This window comes from Ylistrum balloti, unplaced genomic scaffold, assembly GCF_031769215.1.
Source record: "Ylistrum balloti isolate Yb309-2 unplaced genomic scaffold, AGI_CSIRO_Ybal_v1 Utg370132, whole genome shotgun sequence".
Classification (NCBI taxonomy): domain Eukaryota; kingdom Metazoa; phylum Mollusca; class Bivalvia; order Pectinida; family Pectinidae; genus Ylistrum; species Ylistrum balloti.
The window spans coordinates 259190-286127 of record NW_026782143.1 but is presented as its reverse complement, the minus strand read 5'-3'; the positions used below and the strand labels follow the sequence as shown (position 1 = coordinate 286127).

The 26938-nt window shown below is 33.4% G+C and overlaps 1 protein-coding gene across 1 annotated transcript; it reads right to left on the bottom strand.

The window, feature by feature from the left end:
* Window positions 1-789: 789 nt before the first annotated feature.
* On the bottom strand, window positions 790-26938 carry LOC132550599 (FMRFamide-related neuropeptides-like). Its single transcript, XM_060214688.1, has 2 exons — window positions 26858-26938; window positions 790-1758 (listed from the first exon to the last, which is right to left on the bottom strand). The coding sequence occupies exons 1-2, from the start codon at window positions 26925-26927 to the stop codon at window positions 1361-1363; spliced, it is 468 nt and encodes a 155-aa protein (XP_060070671.1). The 5' UTR covers window positions 26928-26938; the 3' UTR covers window positions 790-1360.

Sequence of the window (26938 nt, the reverse complement as noted above, 5' to 3'; positions counted from 1 at the left end):
TTAAATATGAGATCACTGATATTTCTATTGACATTAAATATGAGAACACTGATGTTTCTATTGACATTAAATATGAGAACACTGATATTTCTAATGTGTCAATAAAGATAGAAACGGCTGTTTTTTTGTTTTGACTTTGAATGTTGGAACGTTGTCAACTGTCATACTACATTAAGAAAGGAACAATGCTATTTCTGTTCTAACAATAAACATAAGGAAAGAGAATATTTCTGTTGTGTCATTTTTGTTTGTTTCCAATAAAGATTTATGTATAACGCTGAATTTATCGAAAGCGAAAGATACAATAATATAAACTTTATTTGTGAACAACCATCCGATGCTGTTATTAGTACCGACACGACACATTTTTCTAGGTAGGTTACATCATGAGATATCTATGGCCATAGAATGTCTCGCAGTAAAGAACTTACCGTTCTCAATCACGTACTTTTATTTTTATACGACCGAGGTTAATATATGAAACCGAATTATATCCTTTAATTATGATATTTGTGCGCATTTTTTGTGATGAAAACATTGATAAATGCTATATACGCACACGGTAGTGATATTTCTATGGTAAATATGTTTATCTACGCAGGACAGTAGCCGCTCCATTGATAATAAGTCGCTTGGATGAAACATCGAACATCATCAGTTAACGATATAGGAACAATGCTACAGAATGATTTCTTTTTATATAGAACAATTCATGATAATAACAACATGTAATACGTCTCCGTGAACTCTATGGACATGCAAGAAAACACTTTACAGAAATGACGTCATCAATTTACCACACTTTGGAATTTGTTTTATCTATTTTGAAATGTCACTGTTCGTAAAACGATATTTTGCAAACATATTCAAGATTTGTAGGTTAAGACGTATTTTATAGAGTTTCCTATCGCACAGATCTATAAACAATGCGTATGACAGTTGTTATAGAGTCACTCTTCAGTCGGAACTATTTCTTTGTACAGTTCTTAATGACATTTACACATAGATTTACTGACTTAAAAAGTCTTCACAATGTCTATTTCCTGTATCTTACTTGGAACAGTTTAGGAGGTAATACATCGGATAACAAAGGATGATATATCCGCAGTGACCCCATCATCAGTAACTTTATTTCTAATAGGTATTTTCACCCACAGTGATCGAACTTCTACAGCCATCTTGAAGATTGATATATTTATATAAACTAAATGTTATTTGACCAACACTGTAATAAACATTTCGTACATCAATGAAAATGAACAGCTGACGGTATCCTAAAACGTATTCGTCATCACAGAAAGTTTCTTCTGTTTAAAAAATATATGTTCATCTATAGGTCGGATTTTAATATCAACTTCTTTCAATAGTCTTCTTCCCTTCCAAATCGGAATGGAGTATGGGGTTTGTCTGCACTTCGTCCGTACCGGAAAAGAGCCCTCCGTTTTCCAAAACGGAATAAACTCCCCCTTTTGTCCTCGTTTTCGGTGTTCGCATAATCCTCGAGGGGCAATTCCATATTTTCATCTTGGTCGTCGAAGCGTTTTCCGTAGCGAAGGATAGACCTTCGCTTGCCGAATCTGAGCAGACTCCCGCGCTTTCCAAATCTGAGAAGGCTTCCACGTTTTCCGAACCGAAGAAGACTGCCACGTTTAATAAGCTCTGCTAAGTCTTCATCGGATAGGTCATTGTAGGGATTGTATCCTTCATAGTCTATTTCTGGCGCCATTCTCTTTTTTATTTCAGCCTGGTCTGAATCCACTGAAAAAAAAATCAAAATATCGTGGAATGTAAATGTTTAAAACCTTGTGATAAATATCTATCATTTCTCATATTGTTGTGTTATCAAAGAAATACAAATATTTCTCTAATTTGTGGAATTTCAAAGATAGTTCTGTAGATTCTAAAAGTTCAAAACATTTCCGTAGATTCTAAAATTTCAAATTTTTTGTAGATTCTACATTTCTGTAGATTCTATAATTTCAAAATATTTCTGTAGATTGTAAAAGTTCAAAACTTTTCAATAGATTCTAAAATTTCAATATATTTCTCTAGATTATGGAATTAAGTAATAACAACAATTGACCAACCATGCGTATAGTAGTGTTAAACACTTAGGTATACTTTAAAGAACACCATACAACACCCCAATACATAATAACTGATAGGCAAGTATTCGGAACAAAAACATAACTACTGGCTTCATAGCTCAACAGACAGGTGTACCCTGTAACATTTCCATGATATGTTAACGACAAACTATCCTGTACTTGCGTGCTATATATGGTAAGGCAGACTCCAGAATGCCATTCTATTCCCGTTTATCGACCATAGACTGACACGTGGTGGTAAAAACATGTGTTTTCTATGCTCCGAAAAACATCTAGAATATACCATCATGCCAATAAAGTCATAAGTTAAAATTATCTAAACTTAGGAAAAAAAAGGAACAAAATAAGATAGACAAGACTCATGAAAACGTAGTACCATAAGAACAGGTGTTACGGAAGAGTAAGTGTCTTCTGCTTCATCGACGACACCGACATGTAAACCTTGATCAATCTAAGTAAGAAATGTCACGTTCTCATATGAGAACAATGTAAACAATTACAACGGAACCAACAGGCAAGTACCGAACTTAGAACAACGTAACAGCAACAACCGCGAGTAAATCCTAATAAAGCTTCTTCCTCTACCGCTAGTAAATCCTAATAAAGCTACCTTCTCTACCGCTAGTAAATCCTAATAAAGCTACCTTCTCTACCGCTAGTAAATCCTAATAAAGCTACCTTCTCTACCGCTAGTAAATCCTAATAAAGCTACCTTCTCTACCGCTAGTAAATCCTAATAAAGCTACCTTCTCTACCGCTAGTAAATCCTAATAAAGCTACCTTCTCTACCGCTAGTAAATCCTAATAAAGCTACCTTCTCTACCGCTAGTAAATCCTAATAAAGCTACCTTCTCTACCGCTAGTAAATCCTAATAAAGCTACATTCTCTACCGCTAGTAAATCCTAATAAAGCTACCTTCTCTACCGCTAGTAAATCCTAATAAAACTACCTTCTCTACCGCTAGTAAATCCTAATAAAATGACATCATCTACCACGGGTAAATCCCAATAAAATTACCTTTAGATATAATACACGACATTGAACTTTAATCACCAGTAGAGATAATAAACATTGAAGTTTAGTCACCAGTAGAGATAATAAACATTGAAGTTTAGTCACCAGTAGAGATAATAAACATTGAAGTTTAGTCACCAGTAGAGATAATAGACATTGAAGTTTAGTCACCAGTAGAGATAATAAACATTGAAGTTTAGTCACCAGTAGAGATAATAAACATTGAAGTTTAGTCACCAGTAGAGATAATAAACATTGAAGTTTAGTCACCAGTAGAGATAATAAACATTGACGTTTAGTCACAAGTAGAGATAATAAACATTGAAGTTTAGTCACCAGTAGAGATAATAAACATTGAAGTTTAGTGACCAGTAGAGATAATGAACATTGAAGTTTAGTCACCAGTAGAGATAATGAACATTGAAGTTTAGTCACCAGTAGAGATAATGAACATTGACGTTTAGTCACCAGTAGAGATAATAAACTTTGAAGTTTAGTCACCAGTAGAAATAATAAACATTGATGTTTTGTCACCAGTAGAGATAATAAACATTGATGTTTTGTCACCAGTAGAGATAATATAGGACATTGATGTTTAGTCATCAGTAGAGATAATATAGGACATTGATGTTAAGTCATCAGTAGAGATAATATAGGAGATTGATGTTTAGTCACCAGTAAATATAATATAGGAGATTGATGTTTAGTCACCAGTAAATATAATACACGACATTGATGTTTAGTCATCAGTAGAGATAATATAGGACATTGATGTTTAGTCACCAGTAGAGATAATACACGACATTGATGTTTAGTCACCAGTAAATATAATATAGGAGATTGATGTTTAGTCACCAGTAAATATAATATAGGAGATTGATGTTTAGTCACCAGTAAATATAATATAGGATATTGATGTTTAGTCACCAGTAAATATAATACACGACATTGATGTTTAGTCATCAGTAGAGATAATATAGGAGATTGATGTTTAGTCACCAGTAAATATAATACACGACATTGATATTTAGTCATCAGTAGAGATAATATAGGAGATTAATGTTTAGTCACCAGTAAATATAATACACGACATTGATGTTTAGTCATCAGTAGAGATAATATAGGACACTGATGTTTAGTTACCAGTAAATATAATACACGACATTGATGTTTAGTCATCAGTAGAGATAATATAGGAGATTGATGTTTAGTCACCAGTAAATATAATACACGACATTGATGTTTAGTCATCAGTAGAGATAATATAGGAGATTGATGTTTAGTCACCAGTAAATATAATACACGACATTGATGTTTAGTCACCAGTAAATATAATATAGGAGATTGATGTTTAGTTACCAGTAAATATAATATAGGAGATTGATGTTTAGTTACCAGTAAATATAATACACGACATTGATGTTTAGTCATCAGTAGAGATAATATAGGATATTGATGTTTAGTCACCAGTAAATATAATACACTACATTGATGTTTAGTCATCAGTAGAGATAATATAGGATATTGATGTTTAGTCACCAGTAAATATAATACACGACATTGATGTTTAGTCATCAGTAGAGATAATATAGGAGATTGATGTTTAGTTACCAGTAAATATAATACACGACATTGATGTTTAGTCACCAGTAAATATAATATAGGAGATTGATGTTTAGTTACCAGTAAATATAATACACGACATTGATGTTTAGTCATCAGTAGAGATAATATAGGAGATTGATGTTTAGTCACCAGTAAATATAATATAGGAGATTGATGTTTAGTTACCAGTAAATATAATATAGGAGATTGATGTTTAGTTACCAGTAAATATAATACACGACATTGATGTTTAGTCATCAGTAGAGATAATATAGGATATTGATGTTTAGTCACCAGTAAATATAATACACTACATTGATGTTTAGTCATCAGTAGAGATAATATAGGATATTGATGTTTAGTCACCAGTAAATATAATACACGACATTGATGTTTAGTCATCAGTAAATATAATATAGGAGATTGATGTTTAGTTACCAGTAAATATAATACACGACATTGATGTTAAGTCATCAGTAGAGATAATATAGGAGATTGATGTTTAGTCACCAGTAAATATAATATAGGAGATTGATGTTTAGTCACCAGTAAATATAATATAGGAGATTGATGTTTAGTTACCAGTAAATATAATATAGGAGATTGATGTTTAGTTACCAGTAAATATAATACACGACATTGATGTTTAGTCATCAGTAGAGATAATATAGGATATTGATGTTTAGTCACCAGTAAATATAATACACGACATTGATGTTTAGTCATCAGTAGAGATAATATAGGAGATTGATGTTTAGTCACCAGTAAATATAATACACGACATTGATGTTTAGTCATCAGTAGAGATAATATAGGAGATTGATGTTTAGTTACCAGTAAATATAATACACGACATTTTTGTTTAGTCACCAGTAAATATAATATAGATTGATGTTTAGTTACCAGTAAATATAATACACGACATTGATGTTTAGTCATCAGTAGAGATAATATAGGAGATTGATGTTTAGTCACCAGTAAATATAATACACGACATTGATGTTTAGTCATCAGTAGAGATAATATAGGAGATTGATGTTTAGTCACCAGTAAATATAATACACGACATTGATGTTTAGTCATCAGTAGAGATAATATAGGAGATTGATGTTTAGTCACCAGTAAATATAATATAGGAGATTGATGTTTAGTCACCAGTAAATATAATATAGGAGATTGATGTTTAGTCACCAGTAAATATAATACACGACATTGATGTTTAGTCATCAGTAGAGATAATATAGGAGATTGATGTTTAGTCACCAGTAAATATAATATAGGAGATTGATGTTTAGTCACCAGTAAATATAATATAGGAGATTGATGTTTAGTCACCAGTAAATATAATACACGACATTGATGTTTAGTCATCAGTAGAGATAATACACGACATTGATGTTTAGTCACCAGTAAATATAATATAGGAGATTGATGTTTAGTCACCAGTAGAGATAATACACGACATTGATGTTTAGTTACCAGTAAATATAATATAGGAGATTGATGTTTAGTCACCAGTAAATATAATATAGGAGATTGATGTTTAGTCACCAGTAAATATAATATAGGAGATTGATGTTTAGTTACCAGTAAATATAATACACGACATTGATGTTTAGTCACCAGTAGAGATAATATAGGACACTGATGTTTAGTCACCAGTAAATATAATACACGACCTTAATCTTTTCAAACTTTTGAACGTTTGGATTCTTTAATTATTTTGGGAGAAACATCTAATTAATCTTGATGGAAAGGTTTGTATTTCTAACGTGAAGTACATGTGATACCCATGCTAGGTAATAAAATCCGATAACACACGCCGTTCTTCGTAAATGTCAATAGGCGGAATTATTAATTACTTCCCGAACATATCTCGCACCGTGCGTGTCTATTGGGTCATATCAATTCATGTGGGTACCAGTATCGAGTTCCTCAGTGCTAACATTTTGACTGTTGGACGATGAGAATGAATTTTCAACCTCCTTTGTTGTTCCGTTGTACGATATGAAACTGTACGTGTTTGATGATCGTTAGATTGTCTGTTGGTTCCGTTGTACGATATGAAGCTGGACGTGTTTGATGCCCGTTAGATTGCCTGTTGGTTCCGTTGTACGATATGAAGCTGGACGTGTTTGATGTTCTTTAGTTTGTCTGTTGGTTCCGATGTGTGATATGAAGCTGGACGTGTTTGATGCTCGCTAGTTTGTCTGTTGGTTCCGTTGTGTGGTATGAAGCTGGACGTGTTTGATGCTCGTTAGTTTGTCTGTTGGTTCCGTTATGTGATATGAAACTGGACGTATTTGATGTTCGTTAGTTTGTCTGTTGGTTCCGTTATGTGATATGAAACTGGACGTGTTTGATGTTCGTTAGTTTGTCTGTTGGTTCCGTTGTGTGATATGGAACTGGACGTGTTTGTTGTTCGTTAGTTTGTCTGTTGGTTCCGTTGTGTGAAATAAAGCTGGACGTGTTTGATGTTCGTTAGTTTGTCTGTTGGTTCCGTTGCACGATACAAAGCTGAATGTGTTTGATGCCCGTTAGATTGCCTGTTGGTTCCGTTGTACGATATGAAGCTGGACATGTTTGATGTTCGTTAGTTTGTCTGTTGGTTCCGTTGTACGATATGAAGCTGGACGTGTTTGATGATCGTTAGTTTGTCTGTTGGTTCCGTTGTTGTATACTTTGTTATCTATTAATAACGTGACATTTCTTACTTGGATTAACCACAGGTAATATGGCGGAGATAGTCGATTAAGCTGAAAACGCTTACTGTTACAGAACATATGGTCTTATTATTCTTGCACTTATTTTAGAAGTAAAAGTAGTTATTTTTTGTTCATATTTTGCCCGAGTTTTCTTAAATTTGAGTTTGGATTATGAAAGTATTCATGAATTGGTATTTCAAATAATGGGCCATTCTATACAGCAAAAATAATCATTTGGAATATAATGCTCTCGGCCTGAAGCTATAGACACATTTGAGACAAGATGGTGCGAAATTATATAAGCAGCCGCGTGTTTCCAAACGTTCATATTTTTGGCGCAAACTTGTGAATATACTCTCTGGTCAAAGAACCTTACGCAACGAAAACACCAGGATACCATTCCAAAAACATGGTTTTCTATTTTATTATTTATTTATAGCTACACTGTCAGTCAAAATACAGGAAATTATTTAATTGGCTGCGTTGAAATAGGTCGAAGACATACCGACTTTTATTACTGTTTCCAGAATGTTTGTTATTCATCTTTGCTCATAACAAGACTGCGTAGCAAGAATGAATTTCGATTCCAGGAAATGATAAACATAACATTTATAAAACCGTTCGTGTCATATAGAAATATCACTGTAAGCGTTCCATTAATAATCGTCAGATGGTGGTATCAAATGAAAGGTCCATCAAACTTCAATACATGCTGAATGACGAGCTCTAGTTAAAAAACTTATTGCGATAATTGAGTCAGGGTATAATATGACGGGTTAATTGGTTTCCCAAAAAGGAACACTGCTAAATCAAACTATCAAACTCGTTACGGCTAATAGATTGTATTGCCTGTCGTCACTGGATCAGAGCTTTACTTTTGGTTAGCAAGAATAAAAGCTGGTATATTACAGCTAGTAAGAAAGTAGGTACTCGCTGGCGCTTCGATCACTGCACTCTCAACTTCATTCGACGAACAGCCAATGAGAAGCTTATTTGCACTGAAGAAATAGTGTAAGAAGTGGTTAAGTGATTCGCAGGGATTTTTCGACTGTATTATGATCTTATGTGTTTAAAGCTTGGAATCAGTGTGTCTAGACGAGGACAACATTTCAGCGAAAATAAGCCGATTTGTTGTTACACATAAGTCGTTGTTTTGACCTCTTGAATAATCACTATGACTTGATAAATTCACAATATCCAACATATCGTTCATAACATAAGATTGTTTGTTTTCACAAATAATCACAATTCATGTAATATTGTTAGATCTCACACAAAATGACGGTCACAATTTCCGACTTTTTAGAAACTATGCATCGCCAAAATATTGTCCATTTTCTGTGATAATCACTCACCGTGTAACGAGGCCTGACATCACTTACAATCACACATCACGTAATAATGTTTATCTCACTAACAATCACGGTATCTATAACTAACATCCCACAAATATATCTTAACAATAACAATATCAATCTCTGCTCAAATACTGTCCCCCTTCACTCGCATTAACTTCAATATTTCAGTGATATACAATGACATCAAATTAAGTATCTTGATGCCTTTAATGTAAGCTTTGTTGTCATTAGAGAACGTGACATTACTGACAAATATTTACGCGGCGTGTGTCGTCAATGAAGCAGAAGACGCTTGTCCTTCCGGAGTAATAAATAGCTCCGTCCCTTGGAGCTGTGATAAGGGGATCATATCCATAATGATCCTTAAGTTAGTGAGAACGAGCGAGTGTTCCTGACTTAAATAATGTTTTCCTAGTGGATATGATTCCCATCTCACCACCTAGCCAGATTAATGCTTACTTTAAAATTACCCTGGAGGTGTTATTATTTACTAGTATGTGTTTTTGTGGTATCGGTGCCTCGTATTGTTGACGTCATTGAATTGGTGACGTCATTTAATTATTGACATTATTTTTGTGGTAATGATGTCATTAGGAAGGTTGGGGATATCATTGTAAGTCCTGCTTTTGTTGATATATTTCCCCAGTTCCATTGATGTTGAGTATCAAATGCTATTGACATGCTGGTATTTTTTCCCGACCTTATTTTATCTGTTATCAGAACTACAACTCATCCTTGACAAAACAATTTCTAGCATAGATCACAGTTTGAAACACTTTCTGACCTGTAACCAAGGGGCTTTCTTAGTGTTCCTGAAGTCAGGTACTATATGGAAAGTTTCCATAGAACAGGAGCTGTGGGTGTTTATTAAGACATTAAAAACATCCTCAGATATTGGTTATATATTTGGTTTTACTCTAGTGAGTTCTGTATAAGGAGTATAACAGACCGATCGAGAAACTGATATGATTAAATGTTCCCGTTTCTGAACATTTCCTGCTAGATATTAGATGTGCGGCCATCTATTCAAGCGAGTGCTCTACAAAAGACTGATTAAAAATGCAACTACATCTATATTTCTAACTTACTGGTTTTATACACCAAGTGCAAATCCAAGTACTTGCAGAAAACACCAAATTACAATCTGATGATAATTCTATATTTACCAATACACCAACCAGTATCCTCTACTTCTTATTTTCTTATTATTTTTGTTTATGTTTTACTTTCGATTTTGGAACACTCATTAATTAAGTAGCACATTTTAATACAAGTTTGGAGTAGGACATCGTTGAACCATATGATAAGTCAAACAGCATCACACGGCTGTTTCGTCTTGGACTCATTGTGATGCTAAGGACCTATATTTTAAAACCTAGGAATCTAAAACGGTTTGTAGATGTGGAATACGTTTGTACATGATCAGTCTGTATGTAACCATTCGCTATAAAACTTTTTCTTAATATTTTCATTTAGTTAGGTGTTAAGAAATAATGTAAATACACATTTTCAATAAATTAAGATATTTTGATCCCTTTTAATATTTGTTATTTGTTGAATTCATGTATCGTTATAACACTCTTCACCATTCGATGCTATTTTTAAAGAGGTGTCGGTTTCTAGATAAATTCTTTCCCTTAAAGTAAATCAATTCTGATTCCATACACAGGAATGGTAAACTGAGCTGGCCGATTTTTATTAGTCATATCATGACCCCGCCTAGTAGTATCACATGGCACCTAGTCATCACGCCATTGGCATTAGCCGTTGTCTAAATCAAAGATCACACAAGACATTTTGTTCTGTACTGAACTATTGTATCACGACACTGAATGATTTGATGGTCCTTTTACCGAACCTCTGATAGGATTTAACACTGATATCTAAACTATTTGACATGCCACGTACTATTTTTGAGGGATGTGTCCTTGACATTTAAGCTAATTTGTATTGTGTACATCATCTTAAAAACCCATATACATTTTGTATGTATGTATGAAGTGTGAATCCGTGATGGTTTCATCGCGAGCACTTGTTATATCAATGGAATGTATATCTTGGCTGAAGTTTCTCATGTCTTTTAATGACAATTTAGCCTCAGCAATGTTAGACTCCCCATTCATGCAGAATAAAACTATACACTTAAGTATCGGCCTGACATTTGGAGTATGATAAAAAGAAGGTAAATATTTATGTTGATGGTTGCAAGAAAGTCCTGTTTTCTTTCAGCTGAAGAAAATTGACTATAACGTGGTCTTAATGATTGTTCATAAATCGTGCGTCCAAACTCACCGCCACCTACACTCAGCAGCAATATGTTCCCATAACTGTGGTTGATCTTGAGACAAATTCGTGTATTAGAAGGGGAAGTATGATTGAATCCATCCAATAATATGACCAGGAAATTAAATCATTATTCAATAATATGATTTCTGTGAAACAAGAAACAGAGCTTTAACACCTAATATACTTGTTGTACGGCTTTGAGGGTAGAAGATAGGTATGTCTGTACATTTGATAGCCTTTTAAGTAAGAGCTATGGAGGACCGACATAGGTAAATGGTTATTTTGTTATCATTTCTCCTTTTCATGATTCAGTACCAGACAGATATGTTAACATTTTCTGTACTCGATAGTCTGTCTTCTCCTTAACACACGTGGAATAAGTTAATGTATAATAAAGTATTCGTGCCATCATCATAGCTTTATCCTTCTATAAAAATATTTCAATTTTCCATCCTGTGCATCCCATTCAAGCGTCTGTTCCCATTTTCATGATTTTCTTGCCAAAAGTCATAAACTGACGAACAAACTCGTAACACGGGGTTTCAAAGGTGCAGATTGATAAAAATTATTGGGAAAATTTATGGTCACCATAGTGATTTTAGAGAGAAATATTCAATTTCTTTGTGTGATATGAAGCTGGACGTATTTTGTGATCTTTGTTTGTCTGTTGGTTCCTTCACGTTCTTAGATTGACCAACGTTTACATGTCGGGTGCCATCGATGAAGCAGAAGACGTTCACTCTTGCGAAACATCTGGTCATATTATTTTTGTACTTTTTCAGGAGTCTCCGTGTAATTCTTTCTTATGTACATATTTTGCCCTAGTTTTATGGAATTTAAGTTTGGATTATAATTATGATGACATTTTGGTATTTTCTTGATGTTGTGTTAGAAACACAAAGAAGCCTTTTCCTCCAATATTGTTGAATATCTATATTTTTTTTTTGGCACTTTCATTAGATTTATATTTCAATGGAGTTATCATATCAATATTATCATAAATTGATAAATTTATCAAATACCATCTGCAGTATCCCTTGCCTAGCTGTTTCAGAACAATAAATTGACATACTCTTTAAAAACATGTCACTATTTGAAATTATCAATCCAAAGAAACATTATTTGCATTCTTATAAGATTGCGTAAATAATGAATTATAAAAATCTATGAATTATGGAGAGTAAGTTGACAGATTTCAGTCTGAATTGGATACGTAAGAGATATAATGTTGAGATATGTGAGAATTGAGAATTGTAATGCATATACTACTTTTGGACCGTAATACAGATAAGGCCACGGTATACTGTCAATGGTTGTTGATAAGAGAATATCAGCTGCACGTGCCTTGACGAAATACAACACCACGATATTAACCAAGGCTTCGTTGGTTGCTGTTGAGATGGTTCCAACGGACGTATCTAGTTTCATAATACTTTATGAGAAAGCAAGAAACAGATCAATTGTCACTTATAATGATTGCTTATATTTCACTTGACTACACTCGGATAAGATTTAGAATAAATACCATAACAAAGATCATGCAAAAGACACACAAGTTAATATCACAGTAAAAATTAATTAGAAATTTTACAGCCAAATAATGAATTACCAGCACTACACAGCTGTTTACTCGTTCTAGGACTCATCAGTAATGTCATGAGCCTAAGTTGATGAAACCTAAATATAGCCTTAATTGTCACAGTAGAGAGGTCGACAAGTTAAATTTTGTTTCTTCAATCTCGGAAAGACTGGCTGCCTGAAAACGGATCTTATATTTTCCAAACTCACACATAGTACGTGATTAATCAAATACTATAACAGAACACTCTACACTGCTCAGTGTTGAATCAGTTGACGATTTTCTTTATAAAGCGAAGGCGATCTAGGCCCTGTGCCCCTGGAACATGTCCAAAATATACTCGTGATTGATCTTTGTATAAAGTTTGACCAGAAGACATGACATAATGAATACGCGAAGTGTTTAAATTGAACGAGTCAATATTTTCTACATGTAAAGTACCACTGACCTTGACCTTGAACTTGAACTCTTGAAACACAATAATATCCAAAGTATACTCATACATGATCGTTGCGTAAAGTTTGACCAAAGTAAACCAATTTTTTTCCCTTTCCTACACAAAAATTCTGTACACACATACATTTTATTTACAATTTTTTTCCCTTTCCTACACAAAAAAAATGTCGACGAAGTAAGGAGACACATGTATTCAGACATTGTCGTGAAAATAAAGTGAAAAGTAATCTAAACATCGCGATTTTCTGGATAATGCTATAATAAACATTCACCTGGTTTGAAGTAAGTTCTTCATATAGATAGAGAACAATAGCGTCCCCATTTATTAATTTTTTATATTCCATGCATACTACAGAATATGCGGCTGATATACAACACGAACCATGAAATGTTCGGGTTATCATAAGTTAGGAAGAATATCGCGAATTTGTTCCGCCACAAGACCAACATGGAAAGCTTTCGACAAAGCTGTATGATAAGCGTGGTGATTTCGGTTTGATTTCCTTTTTGTGTATTTCCCATGTCAAGAAAGTGATAATCCTACTATAGTGTTTACAGAACATTCAATTGCTATTCAAGGCTTGTTCACAATATTACGAGTTTCCGGCATTATCTTAAAATCTCTAATAAGTACAAGTTTATATGAACAAGGTTTATGTTCAGGATACGGATATTTATCAGATCGGCTTGTTTTCTATTTTACAGGCATGTCGACAATTGACAAACTAATAACCCAAAGTTTTGAAAGATGCAGTTAATGAAATTCACATAAAATGTTTGTTTCTTTATATAATTTGAAAGAAAAACAACAAAAATTGTGATATGAAGTAAGACGTTTCATTTCAGAATATTTCATTGTCAAGAAGATCTTATTGACCACCGGAATTAGGCAACAGTCAAAGGCAAAAGGAAATCTGATGTCAGTGGAGGAAGAAAAAAAACATCAAGGTAATTAGCATGTCATGTACATGTGGAGAAAGTATGTTAAAATATCAATTAAGATAAATGTGTTTATTTCTCGTCAGTATGCTTAATGGTCCCGTTGTTGCATATTTTTTCTCATTAGCGAATATCATCGATGAAACAGAAGGCACTTACTGTTCCAAACCATATGGACTCATTCTCCTGGTATCAGGAGTATTCATGCTTATCTTTCTGCGGTTCTTTTTTCGTCCTGGTTTCATCGCATTTGAATTTGATGCTGTTGACATGTAAGCATTGTTGCTTCTCTTTATACCAGACGGAGGTCAAAGGTTACACTTCAAATGATGATGCAATAGGTCTGAAACGTTTCGCATTTTTTGAAAATCAATACAGGAAACTGCGAATCAGCTGCAATAGTGGAAAAAGTAGATACCGATAATTTCCTTCCTGAATGCCCCTTTTCAAGTTCTTGTGGATTAAACAAGTAAACATGGCAAAGTACACATTTGATTTTAAAATGGTTGAGCAAGACCTATGTGTATGATCGGACATTTTGATTAATAGACACGTTCTACATATAACTGACTCTTTTGAGTGAAGGGCCGGTTTCCAAAACGGCCCCTTCTCTGATTCAAATTTCCTGTTGGTGGTGCATTGCCAATGCCGTTGTGGTCACAAACCTATAAAGTATAAAGATTTAGGTCACTTGGTTTGTTTTTTTATGGCTCCTCAAAGTTGTACCTTTCAGAAGCTGTCTAAGTGTTGATAAAATGTGCATGTTGTGTAAAATATTAATGAAAATCTAATCAAATGATAGTCACCGTAAAGAATACATTCATGGCATGATTGTGACAAAAATCATGTTTCCATCGCGCCATTTGGCTGTTTTATGGAAGAAACAATCTCAAAAATGCCATTTTCGATGATAACATTTTAGACACAAAAACCATGTTTTTTAGAGAATACACCCTTTTATGGGCGTTGGATGCAAACCAATTTTTATCCTATTAAATAGTACGTAATATGCTATTGATGAGAGGAAAAATCATCAAAATGTAAGTGGTGGAACATTTTCAAATGTTGGGTTGAATTAGCCTATGGTTGAATTGCCGATTTTCGACTTTCTTTAGATAATTAACAAAAAAACGAGAGTATTTGCTCGGTATGTTAAAGAATATGTACACAGATATGAAAAAAAGTGAGAAAAACACTTTTTCATAAAAAAATCCAAGATGGCTACTTCAGAAGTCCCCATGGTTGAAGACATTGGCTGACAAATAGACAGAACAACAAACAAAACGTGTTCCTTATGATTTTGGTTGGTTTTCGCATTTACGGGAGTGTTCATAGCTACGGGCGATTGTATAATACCTATATTTATAAGTTTGGTTAGTCACATGGTAACGGGGATCTTTCATATCGATCCCCAAACATACTTTCAACATATGCACTCCGTTGCCGCATGGAAAACTATTTTAAGTTTTGTCGGAATTTCTTTACCTGTGGTTGTAATGGTCGAGGGTTTTCCAGCGTCCTGTAATACCCAAGGTAGTACAAGATACTGGAGATGTGCGCACACATTCCCATCGTTCTCTCTCCAACTGGGCACTGGCAGTAGTAGTCCTTTATTGGGGCCTCAACATCGGGTGAAACGGTGAACCGTATCCAAACGTTATATTTCGTTTGGCTTTTGTGTCGAGAATGTATTTGACATCGGAGAAGGTCTGGGGAGTGCTAGTAGAGCCACACCTCATAGTCTCCGTCATCACTTAAATGTTCGGCGATGTAACCAGGAGCCAGAGATATCTGATACGTTCCACACGTAATGGTTCTCAAGTAATCAAGATCGAGACGGGGAAACAGTATGGAAGATGCATCCATCTTGACAAACTCGGACCTTGCCCGTCTAGATAGATCCGGATCTATCTTGACTCTCTGAGCTAAACCATTCGGTGTTGTCAAACGGTCCTTCATACGTTCAGCCATTAGCCTATCTTTGGCATCTCTCTCTGGAGATCTCTGGTAGATCGGTCCTCTAATACCATTCAGACAGGCTGTGACGGTTCGAAGCAAAGCCTCAATGACATTGATAAAGCTGTTAGACACCAATTGCGTTCGGAAGAACGTCCAGTGTTTCAGACGACCATGATAGGATTCCACAATCCACCTCGATTTGGTGATAGTTCTGTCAAGATTTGCTTGGACGTCAGAATGTTGACTTTGACCGGGTTTCAGGTATGACGGCATGCTAGCATTGAGGCCAGAGGCTTCGAGAACTTGTAGGACATCTCTAAAACCTCGGTCAACGACAACGTTTTCGTCTGGTTGTAGCCAAGTAACTAGCTTGTCCCTGACATTTTTTGTAATTGTAGCATCATTTTCGCTGCCAGTGAATGGTCCTACGGTGTCCAGAATGTAGCCATCTGGTAAGGCGCAGCTCATGAATTTGACATAGTTTCTCTTCTTCTGGCCACAGTAGGACCTTCTCTGGAGCTTGTGGTCGGAGCTTTTCTGGATATAAATATAGGTGCCATCTAATATGGCAGTGGCTTTATCTCCAAAAAATGCTTCCGAAAAGACAGTATTGTGCCCAAGCAATTGTTCTCTTGTCAAGTGATCCGGACCTAGTAATTGTGGGACTAATGCCTGTACTATGGAGTGGAAAGTTTTGGACACACTTGACTTGAAAATTCCAAAAAGAGAAGAACACTGACTCCAGGAAATGTCGGTTTTCAGTTTTACCCAGAACAGTAATAGAGGATCGTGTGTAGTCTTGGTATATATACCAGATGAAAGATATGGGGAACAGTGCGAGTGGATTTCGAGGAACGGATCTTTGGACCAACCTGTCCAGGCCATGCATGCCGAGTCATCAAGAGAAGAAAAGCTTATTGTAAACGCAGACTGGTTCTGTGAAAGGACGTGCGACACCTGTAGGAGGTCATTAATGATTCCGGACGATTTTCATGGTAACTGAGATTCCAAGGAACCTCTACCATCAAGGACAACCTCTGTAGACGGATCTCAGTCGTTACCAATAAGGTGAATGGAGCAGACGCGGGATGAGGTGGGACACCACAGTTTGTGTGAATAGATCAGGTGACGTATTGCACGTTTTGGTAAGACTGATGATTTTGTTCCATTTTTTGGAAAGGTAACAAGACAGAGACAGCATTTTTTGTGTGAAGATGATCCATTCAAAAGATCATGAAGGGTCAGCAACGGCAGGATATGTGAGGCTGATTTTTGTTCCGAAGATACTTCATGTAGCACTTCTGGCAAATAAATGCTTGTTCCTTTGCTGACATCAATCCTTGTTGCACCAGCGTATCTAGGAGCCATTTATATTGTGGACTATTTACATTGCGTGCACTTCTGTTCTTATTGCCACTACGTTTCTTGAAGTATACTTGACACTCTTCTCCAACACATTTACCCTCCATCTTGAAACAATAACGATTGGTTTATGAAGCGTCGATACAGTAACAAAATAGCAAGCCACCGATGATTGCTGTAAACAGCTAATACTTAGTAGTTTGGTACAATTATGCGAAAATGTGTGATAAATAACGAACAACTAATTACACAAAATAACAAGACAATATAATAAATCACATTCAATACCTCCAAGAAGCGCAGAATTGATTGATTACTAAGAACAAAATAAAGTATTTCATATGGATAATCTATCTATTCGATGTGGCGTGGTCGGCAGGCACAAAGAAAGTGAGACAAGTCAGGGTCCCAACCCTGACAGAGCCACAACGCTTTGGAGATGGGACAATAAAACAAGGAAATTGAGACAAGAATAGCTAGCGTCGAGTGAATGATTTCGTTAACGTATAGACAAAGACAAGAAGATACGGATAAATGTACAAGGCCACACGATCAGAAAATTCAGAAGAGGACAGCTTGAGATAGAACAGTATTCATGTATCAGGGTGTCCTCAGTGTAAATCTTTATATCGATACTATTTATTTAGTCGTTACACATCATAAAACTGTCATGAAAATATCCGCTCTGATATTCAATATAAAAGTTTGTATATAATAAGCTATATAATAAGGTATCAGACAAGGTTGTTACTCATTTCCCCTTTTCTTTCAATTTACAACCACATTCAGGCGGCGATATGAGAACGTTCCACCACATGGAATTAGCTGATTTTTGGTACACATGAAACAAGTAAAGCTCTATCCGATTTTCTGATGGAAATTTGCATCCAAAACTATTTAACGGGAGAAAATTGCAAATTTATGGCATTTTTCTTCATAATTGTGTCTCTGCAAGTGCATTTTCATCCGAGAATATATTTTTTTTTTTATGTTTTATGAATATACATGATGTTTTGGAAATATTTATCAAAAGAAATTTATACTATGTTGTGAATTACAATTTCGAGATAACCTTCTTTTATTTACGAACTTATGTCTTTGATGCTGAAATTGACAACTTTATAAAAATACATTTTCACTGAAATTATGAAATCTGGGTGTCGGAAAGGTGTAAAATTATTTTTCGGAAAAGAAAAAACAGTAGTTGAGCTAGATAAGAAATTATACGGGGGCAGGCTCCTATGGAGAATTAACATTACTGGAAACAGGCCCTTTGTATTTCTTTTTACGACATGAAGCAAGACGTGTTTGATGTTCGTTAGTTTGTCCTTTTTGTTGCGTTGTTGTATACCATGCTCATGACATTATATGCTTGAATGGATCAAGATTTACATGCTGGGTGTCATGGGTGAAGCATAAGACGCTTACTCTAACGGAACACCTGGTTTTCATTTCAGTATTAACGTAAATTGTTGTAATCAGTTTGGAATTATACACCGTTTTTTCATTGTTATAAATGATTAACCTTTGTTCGTCACTTTCGATTTCGAAGACATGCTAGGTTTTGTAAAATTAAAAGCTTCCAAGTAATGGGATTAACGTTGGTATTCATGTGTATGATTTCCTGGTTACGTAGATATTTTCAGAACGTTATCATTACAATTGCTATGACAACCAGTTGCACATTATAGTTCCTGGCAGGGTTATGTACGAAAGATTCCGGTGGTTGGCCTCTGATCATATCCATAATTAAATATCTACTTTGCCAATGTCGGACAATATCTGTAATTAATAGGTACAACTGTCTGCGGCACCCATAGGATGAGAAGTTATGATTCATATTGATGTTAGTGTCGGGTCCGATTCAAACAGCAGACCAACTCTTAACACGCATGCCTGACCTCTGATCATCAAACGCATCATATACAAATTGGTGTTTGTCGATACAAATTTTACCCTTTCATGTGTGTTGTATAGAAATTTGGCCACAAGAAGTCCATGCAAATGATACCAATAATGAACTTCTCTCTCGACCTTTCTTGATGTAACCAGCAACTTCAAATAACCGTAATGTAATTGAAATCGGGTTTTTGATATCAAAAAGAACATTAGGAGACCAATCACGTTTACTGAATTAAATTTGATTTTGTTTTGCCTTCCTCAGTGAAGTAAGTTTATCTTGATGGTTGATACTTGCAAAAACGTCGGAATACTTTGTGGTGCGTATGGAAAACGCAAATTTTCATTAGAAATTCTTGTGACATTGATTTTTGGATTGTATTTGTAATACAACCATCACTACTTCTATCAGAACAGAACACCATACTATTGGCTTACCTGGTATGCTCTCGTGAATAAGAAAGACGAACATGTTTACGGAATCATAAGTTGCAGGATCAATGTTCCGGATATTTGAAAAGTTCGCTTTGTTGCAGAATAATTATTGTCAGTCTTGATGTGAATATGTACAAGAGAGAGGTGTGCTTTGACAGGAACGGATAGTTTGTAAACGGGTTCATTAAAACTGTTGTCACTGAACATAAAAGCAACTTGAAATCAATGTAGGAAACGTTTTTGAATTCCACTAAGAAATACCGGAATACAATCCGGTCTAAAGTGAAATAAAACAAATGTCAGCTTACCTCGATACTGATGCTCAATCCACACTTATAGATTTACCTGATAAACATGTTATTGTGCTTGCAGATAAGGCGTCTAATACGTTTATCCTTGTCGTTAATACATAGCGATACTGACCCCCCCCATTTATATTGTATTCCTAAACTTCGCACGGTTCCCTATAGACAACGTATTATTGCTTGCTCCTCTAATGCTCTGATTGTTCAAACCTTTATGAAAACTGCTAACAATTTTAGCATTATTAATTCTGCCTTGTAGTCTTATTTTGATACTGTTTACCCAAGAAGTGGTATCAATAACATGTTGATATCAAAGAACTCTGAAAAGCTTTGAATCTTGAACACCATGTCCTAAAAGCATTGCTTCTAATAGTACTAGTTGTGAATTATACTGAAAAGTATTTCATAAAAATACGTACAAATGAAAAAAAAAAAAATATATATATATATATATATATATATATCAGAGGACGAAATCAAATGATCCAATTTCTGGTCGACAACATTTTCGTCAAGTTTGGTGGTAAGATCTTCCAATGAACTCGGGCGCACCTATGGGTTAGAATTAATCTTTTATCACAATTTTTGTGTAAAAACGTCATCAACTGACGAACAAACTCATAACATAGGGTTTCAAAAGATGCAGGTAGATAAAAATTATTGAGACTTTTATGGTCGTCATAGTGATCTCAATTACGGAGAAATATTCTACTTTTTGTGCGATATGAAGCTGAACGTGTTTGATGCTCGTTATTTTGACTGTTAGTTCCGTTGTTGTATACCTTGTTCTCATTTGAGAACGTGACATTATTTACTTGTATTGGGTTTAATTGGCGAGTGTCGTCGATGTGCTTTACAAGTGGATTTCATCCTTTACATACCCTTGAATAATTAATTTGTTCTGTGAAGCATTGCTGCCCAATAGTTTATTAATTTGTTACAAGGAACATTGCTATCCAATTGCAAACACGTAACACACGCTCATAACCTTTTACAATTTAACAAACCCGTGATATGAAAAATAGAATGATCCATACAATGAAAGTTGAAATATTGGGCTTAATGGATTCAGGGAAAGTTTTCAACACAACAGTCACCGATAAGCATTTAAAGAACAAAATAAAAACTTGAATCGCAGTGACGAATATTGCTCTACCTGAAGCTACAAAAACCCAATCCCCGATGATACTGATCTGGACTCTTTTGCTATATGTTATTGCAGTCCCCTGATATACATTTCAGTTGGGAATATACGGTGGACATAATAAATACGTTTCTTGTGTTTTAAAGGCAAGACATCATCAAAGTCTCTAAAATGAATTTAAAGATCTTTGCAATGTTTGTGTGACATGTTTTGACCATTTCTTTGATGATATTGGCATCCGCAGACACGACACCCTCTCGATATCATTCTCAGTAAAATAGTGTTTACGTCAGACTATTTTTCACGTTGTATACTCAAGTATATTATAGCGATATCCTAGGTATATCCATTCTTACATTTAATATTTGGTCTTGGGAGAGTTACATCTTTTCTTATTTCATGAACGCATTTTGACGTCTTTGGCCCATACTGCTACTGACAAGTCGTATTGGATTAATTAGCTTGCAAATATCATAGCAACTATTCATGGTTACTGATTCGGTTGGAAATTCCCCAGAAGTCTCAATGGCAACGAGCTGTCTCCATTTCCTTCTTAGTGGTGTAATTGTTATACATAACATTCTGTGTGAAAAATAGTGACATGATTCTTATTTAAAATTGTTTATTAATGCATGTAATGAGTTATATACAAAACTATCTATGTGTGATATACGCTGTAATGATTTATATACAAATCTATCTCTGTGTGATATACGCTGTAATGATTTATATACAAATCTATCTATGTGTGATATACGCTGTAATGATTTATATACAAAACTATCTATGTGTGATATACGCTGTAATGATTTATATACAAAACTATCTATGTGTGATATACGCTGTAATGATTTATATACAAAACTATCTCTGTGATGTATGTATGCTGTAATGATTTATATACAAAACTATCTATGTGTGATATAAGATCTATTGATTTATATACAAACTATATATATGTGATGTATGCTGTAATGATTTATATACAAAACTATCTCTCTGTGATGTATGCTGTAATGATTTATATACAAAACTATATATATATGTGTGATGTATGTATGCTGTAATGATTTATATACAAAACTATATATATGTGTGATGTATGCTGTAATGATTTATATACAAAACTGTATATGTGTGATGTATGCTGTAACTATTTATATACAAAACTATCTATGTGTGATGTATGCTGTAATGATTTATATACGAACTATATATATGTGTGATGTATGTATGCTGTAATGATTTATATACAAAACTATATATATGTGTGATGTATGTATGCTGTAATGATTTATATACAAAACTATCTATGTGTGATGTATGCTATAATGATTTATATACAAAACTATAAATATGTATGATGTATGCATTAATGATTTATATACAAAACTATCTCTGTGATGTATGCTGTAATGATTTATATACAAAACTATCTCTGTGATGTATGCTGTAATGATTTATATACAAAACTATATATATGTGTGATGTATGCTGTAATGATTTATATACAAAACTATCTCTGTGATGTACGCTGTAATGATTTATATACAAAACTATCTCTGTGATGTATGCTGTAATGATTTATATACAAAACTATATATATGTGTGATGTATGCTGTAATGATTTATATACAAATCTATATATATATGTGTGATGTATGCTGTAATGATTTATATACAAAACTATCTATGTGTGATGTATGCTGTAATGATTTATATACAAATCTATATATATGTGTGATGTATGCTGTAATGATTTATATACAAATCTATATATGTGTGATGTATGCTGTAATGATTTATATACAAAACTATATATATATGTATGATGTATGCTGTAATGTTTTATATACAAAACTATCTATGTGTGATGTATGCTGTAATGATTTATATACAAAACTATATATATATGTATGATGTATGTATGCTGTAATGATTTATATACAAAACTATCCATGTGTGATGTATGCTGTAATGATTTATATACAAAACTATATATATGTGATGTATGCTGTAATGATTTATATACAAAACTATAAATATGTATGATGTATACTATAATGATTTATATACAAAACTATCCATGTGTGATGTATGCTGTAATTATTTATATACAAAACTATATATATGTGTGATGTATGCTGTAATGACTATATACAAAACTATCTATGTGTGATGTATGCTGTAATGATTTATATACAAAACTATCTATGTGTGATGTATGTATGCTGTAATGATTTATATACAAAACTATCTCTGTGTGATGTATGCTGTAATGATTTATATACAAAACTATCTATGTGTGATGTATGCTGTAATGATTTATATACAAAACTATATATATATGTATGATGTATGTATGATGTAATGATTTATATACAAAACTATCTCTGTGATGTATGCTGTAATGATTTATATACAAAACTATCTCTGTGTGATGTATACTGTAATGATTTATATACAAAACTATCCATGTGTGATGTATGCTGTAATGATTTATATACAAAACTATATATATGTGTGATGTATGCTGTAATGATTTATATACAAAACTATATATGTGTGATGTATACTGTAATGATTTATATACAAAACTATCCATGTGTGATGTATGCTGTAATGATTTATATACAAAACTATATATATATGTGATGTATGCTGTAATGAATATATACAAAACTATCTATGTGTGATGTATGCTGTAATGATTTATATACAAACTACATATATGTGTGATGTATAATGTAATGATTTATATACAAAACTATATATGTGTGATATACGCTGTAATGATTTATAAACAAAACTATATATGTGTGATGTATACTGTAACTATTTATATACAAAACTATATATATGTATGATGTATGCTGTAATGATTTATATACAAAACTATCTATGTGTGATGTATGCTGTAATGATTTATATACCAAACTATCTCTGTGATGTATTCTGTAATGATTTATATACAAAACTATATATGTGTGATGTATGCTGTAATGATTTATATACAAAACTATCCATGTGTGATGTATGCTGTAATGATTTGTATACAAAACTATCCATGTGTGATGTATGCTGTAATGATTTATATACAAAACTTTATATCTGTGCGATGTATGCTGTAATGATTTATATACAAACTATATATATGTGTGATGTATGCTGTAATGACTATATACAAAACTATCTATGTGTGATGTATGCTGTAATTATTTATATACAAACTAGATATATGTGTAATGTATGCTGTAATGATTTATATACAAAACTATATATGTGTGATATACGCTGTAATGATTTATATACAAAACTATATATGTGTGATGTATGCTGTAATGATTGATATACAAAACTATATAATTATGTGTGATGTATGCTGTAATGATTTATATACAAAACTATCTCTGTGATGTATGCTGTAATGATTTATATACAAAACTATCTATGTGTGATATACGCTGTAATGATTTATATACAAAACTATCTATGTGTGATGTATGCTGTAATGATTTATAAACAAAACTATCTCTGTGATGTATGCTGTAATGATTTATATACAAAACTATCTCTGTGTGATGTATGCTGTAATGATTTATATACAAAACTATCTTTGTGATGTATGCTGTAATGATTTATATACAAAACTATCTATGTGCGATGTATGCTGTAATGATTTATATTCAAAACCATCTATGAGCCCGGTATTTTTGTGTGATTTGTATAAAAAACTATCTTTGATTGTGGTTTTTGTGTGTGATTTATATGCAAAATTATATATGAGTGTGTTTTTTGTGTGATTGTGAATGTTGCAGTGTGATATTTCAGAATAGTTACTTCTGCCCTACGTATATTTATAGGCTAAATGTCCATAATTACAAATATACTTCACATCCACATGATAGTTACAAATGATTTCGAACTATTTAAACAAATAGCTCACTTCTTTTAATGATAAAATACACACAGTTCTCACTTCCTTTAATGAATGATAACATACAACAGTGAGTTATTTACTCATGAACTCGTCGAGCGAACAAGATCATCCATTACTTATGTGTGTTGCACAAACTGAGATTGTCTGATAAATCATCAGAACCAAAATGATAGTAAAGACAAATTTGCGCGTACCGTTTTGATGTCCGTGGTACTAGTGTCGCCCTAAAGGAACAGCGAGGTATAAACTATATCTTAATTTATATATTAGCTATATTTGACAGGTGTCAAAGCGTCATATATATACCGAACAAATCCTCAGACAGGTGTCAAAACTTTATATATATATATATATATGTATATAATCCAATAATCTAACCGAACAGATCCTCAGACAGGTGTCAAAACGTCATTTATATATATATATATATATATATATAATCCAATAATCTAACCGAAGAGATCCTCAGACAGGTGTCAAAACGTCATATATATCTATATCTATTATCCAATAATCTAACCGAACAGATCCTCAGACAGGTGTCAAAACGTCATATATATATATATATATTATAATAATCTAACCGAACAGATCCTCAGACAGGTGTCAAAACGTCATATATATCTATATCTATTATCCAATAATCTAACCGAACAGATCCTCAGACAGGTGTCAAAACGTCATATATATCTATATCTATTATCCAATAATCTAACCGAACAGATCCTCAGACAGGTGTCAAAACGTCATTTATATATATATATATATGTATGTATCTATTATCCAATAATCTAACCGAACAGATCCTCAGACAGGTGTCAAAACGTCATATATATCTATATCTATTATCCAATAATCTAACCGAACAGATCCTCAGACAGGTGTCAAAACGTCATATATATATATATATATTATATATATAATCCAATAATCTAACCGAAGAGATCCTCAGACAGGTGTCAAAACGTCATATATATCTATATCTATTATCCAATAATCTAACCGAACAGATCCTCAGACAGGTGTCAAAACGTCATTTATATATATATATATATATATATAATCCAATAATCTAACCGAAGAGATCCTCAGACAGGTGTCAAAACGTCATATATATCTATATCTATTATCCAATAATCTAACCGAAGAGATCCTCAGACAGGTGTCAAAACGTCATATATATCTATATCTATTATCCAATAATCTAACCGAACAGATCCTCAGACAGGTGTCAAAACGTCATATATATCTATATCTATTATCCAATAATCTAACCGAACAGATCCTCAGACAGGTGTCAATATATATATATATATATATATATATATATATGTATATAATCCAATAATCTAACCGAACAGATCCTCAGATATATTAACGACAACTGTAATTCTAGACTGATTATCTAACGTTAGGTATGTATCACTTTGTAGTCTTGCTGCCGGAGTGAATTATTCGACGCATGTCGAAGTGTGAAACCTGTTCATACAATACGTTTACTTTTATATATCTTTATAGTGCAATATTTTATAGGTCTACTGTCGTATATCATAATAACGAAATATTAGACATATCTACTTTTGTATCTCGAGTTGTAATATTCTAAAAAATATAAAATTTGGAGTTTATTAGTAAATTAGAATCGTCATAATTAAAAGAGATGATGTTAATGCAGTTTACTGAAAATAATGATAATAATTAAATGAATATTTACAATCAAAACAAAAAAAGAGTAAGAAAAATTTCGATAAATGCTACTTACCTAATTTCCCGTCATCTGTAAAAGCTAAGTCAATAATTGCTAAGAAGAGTGCTGCTCCACAAATCACCATAGCTTTTGTAT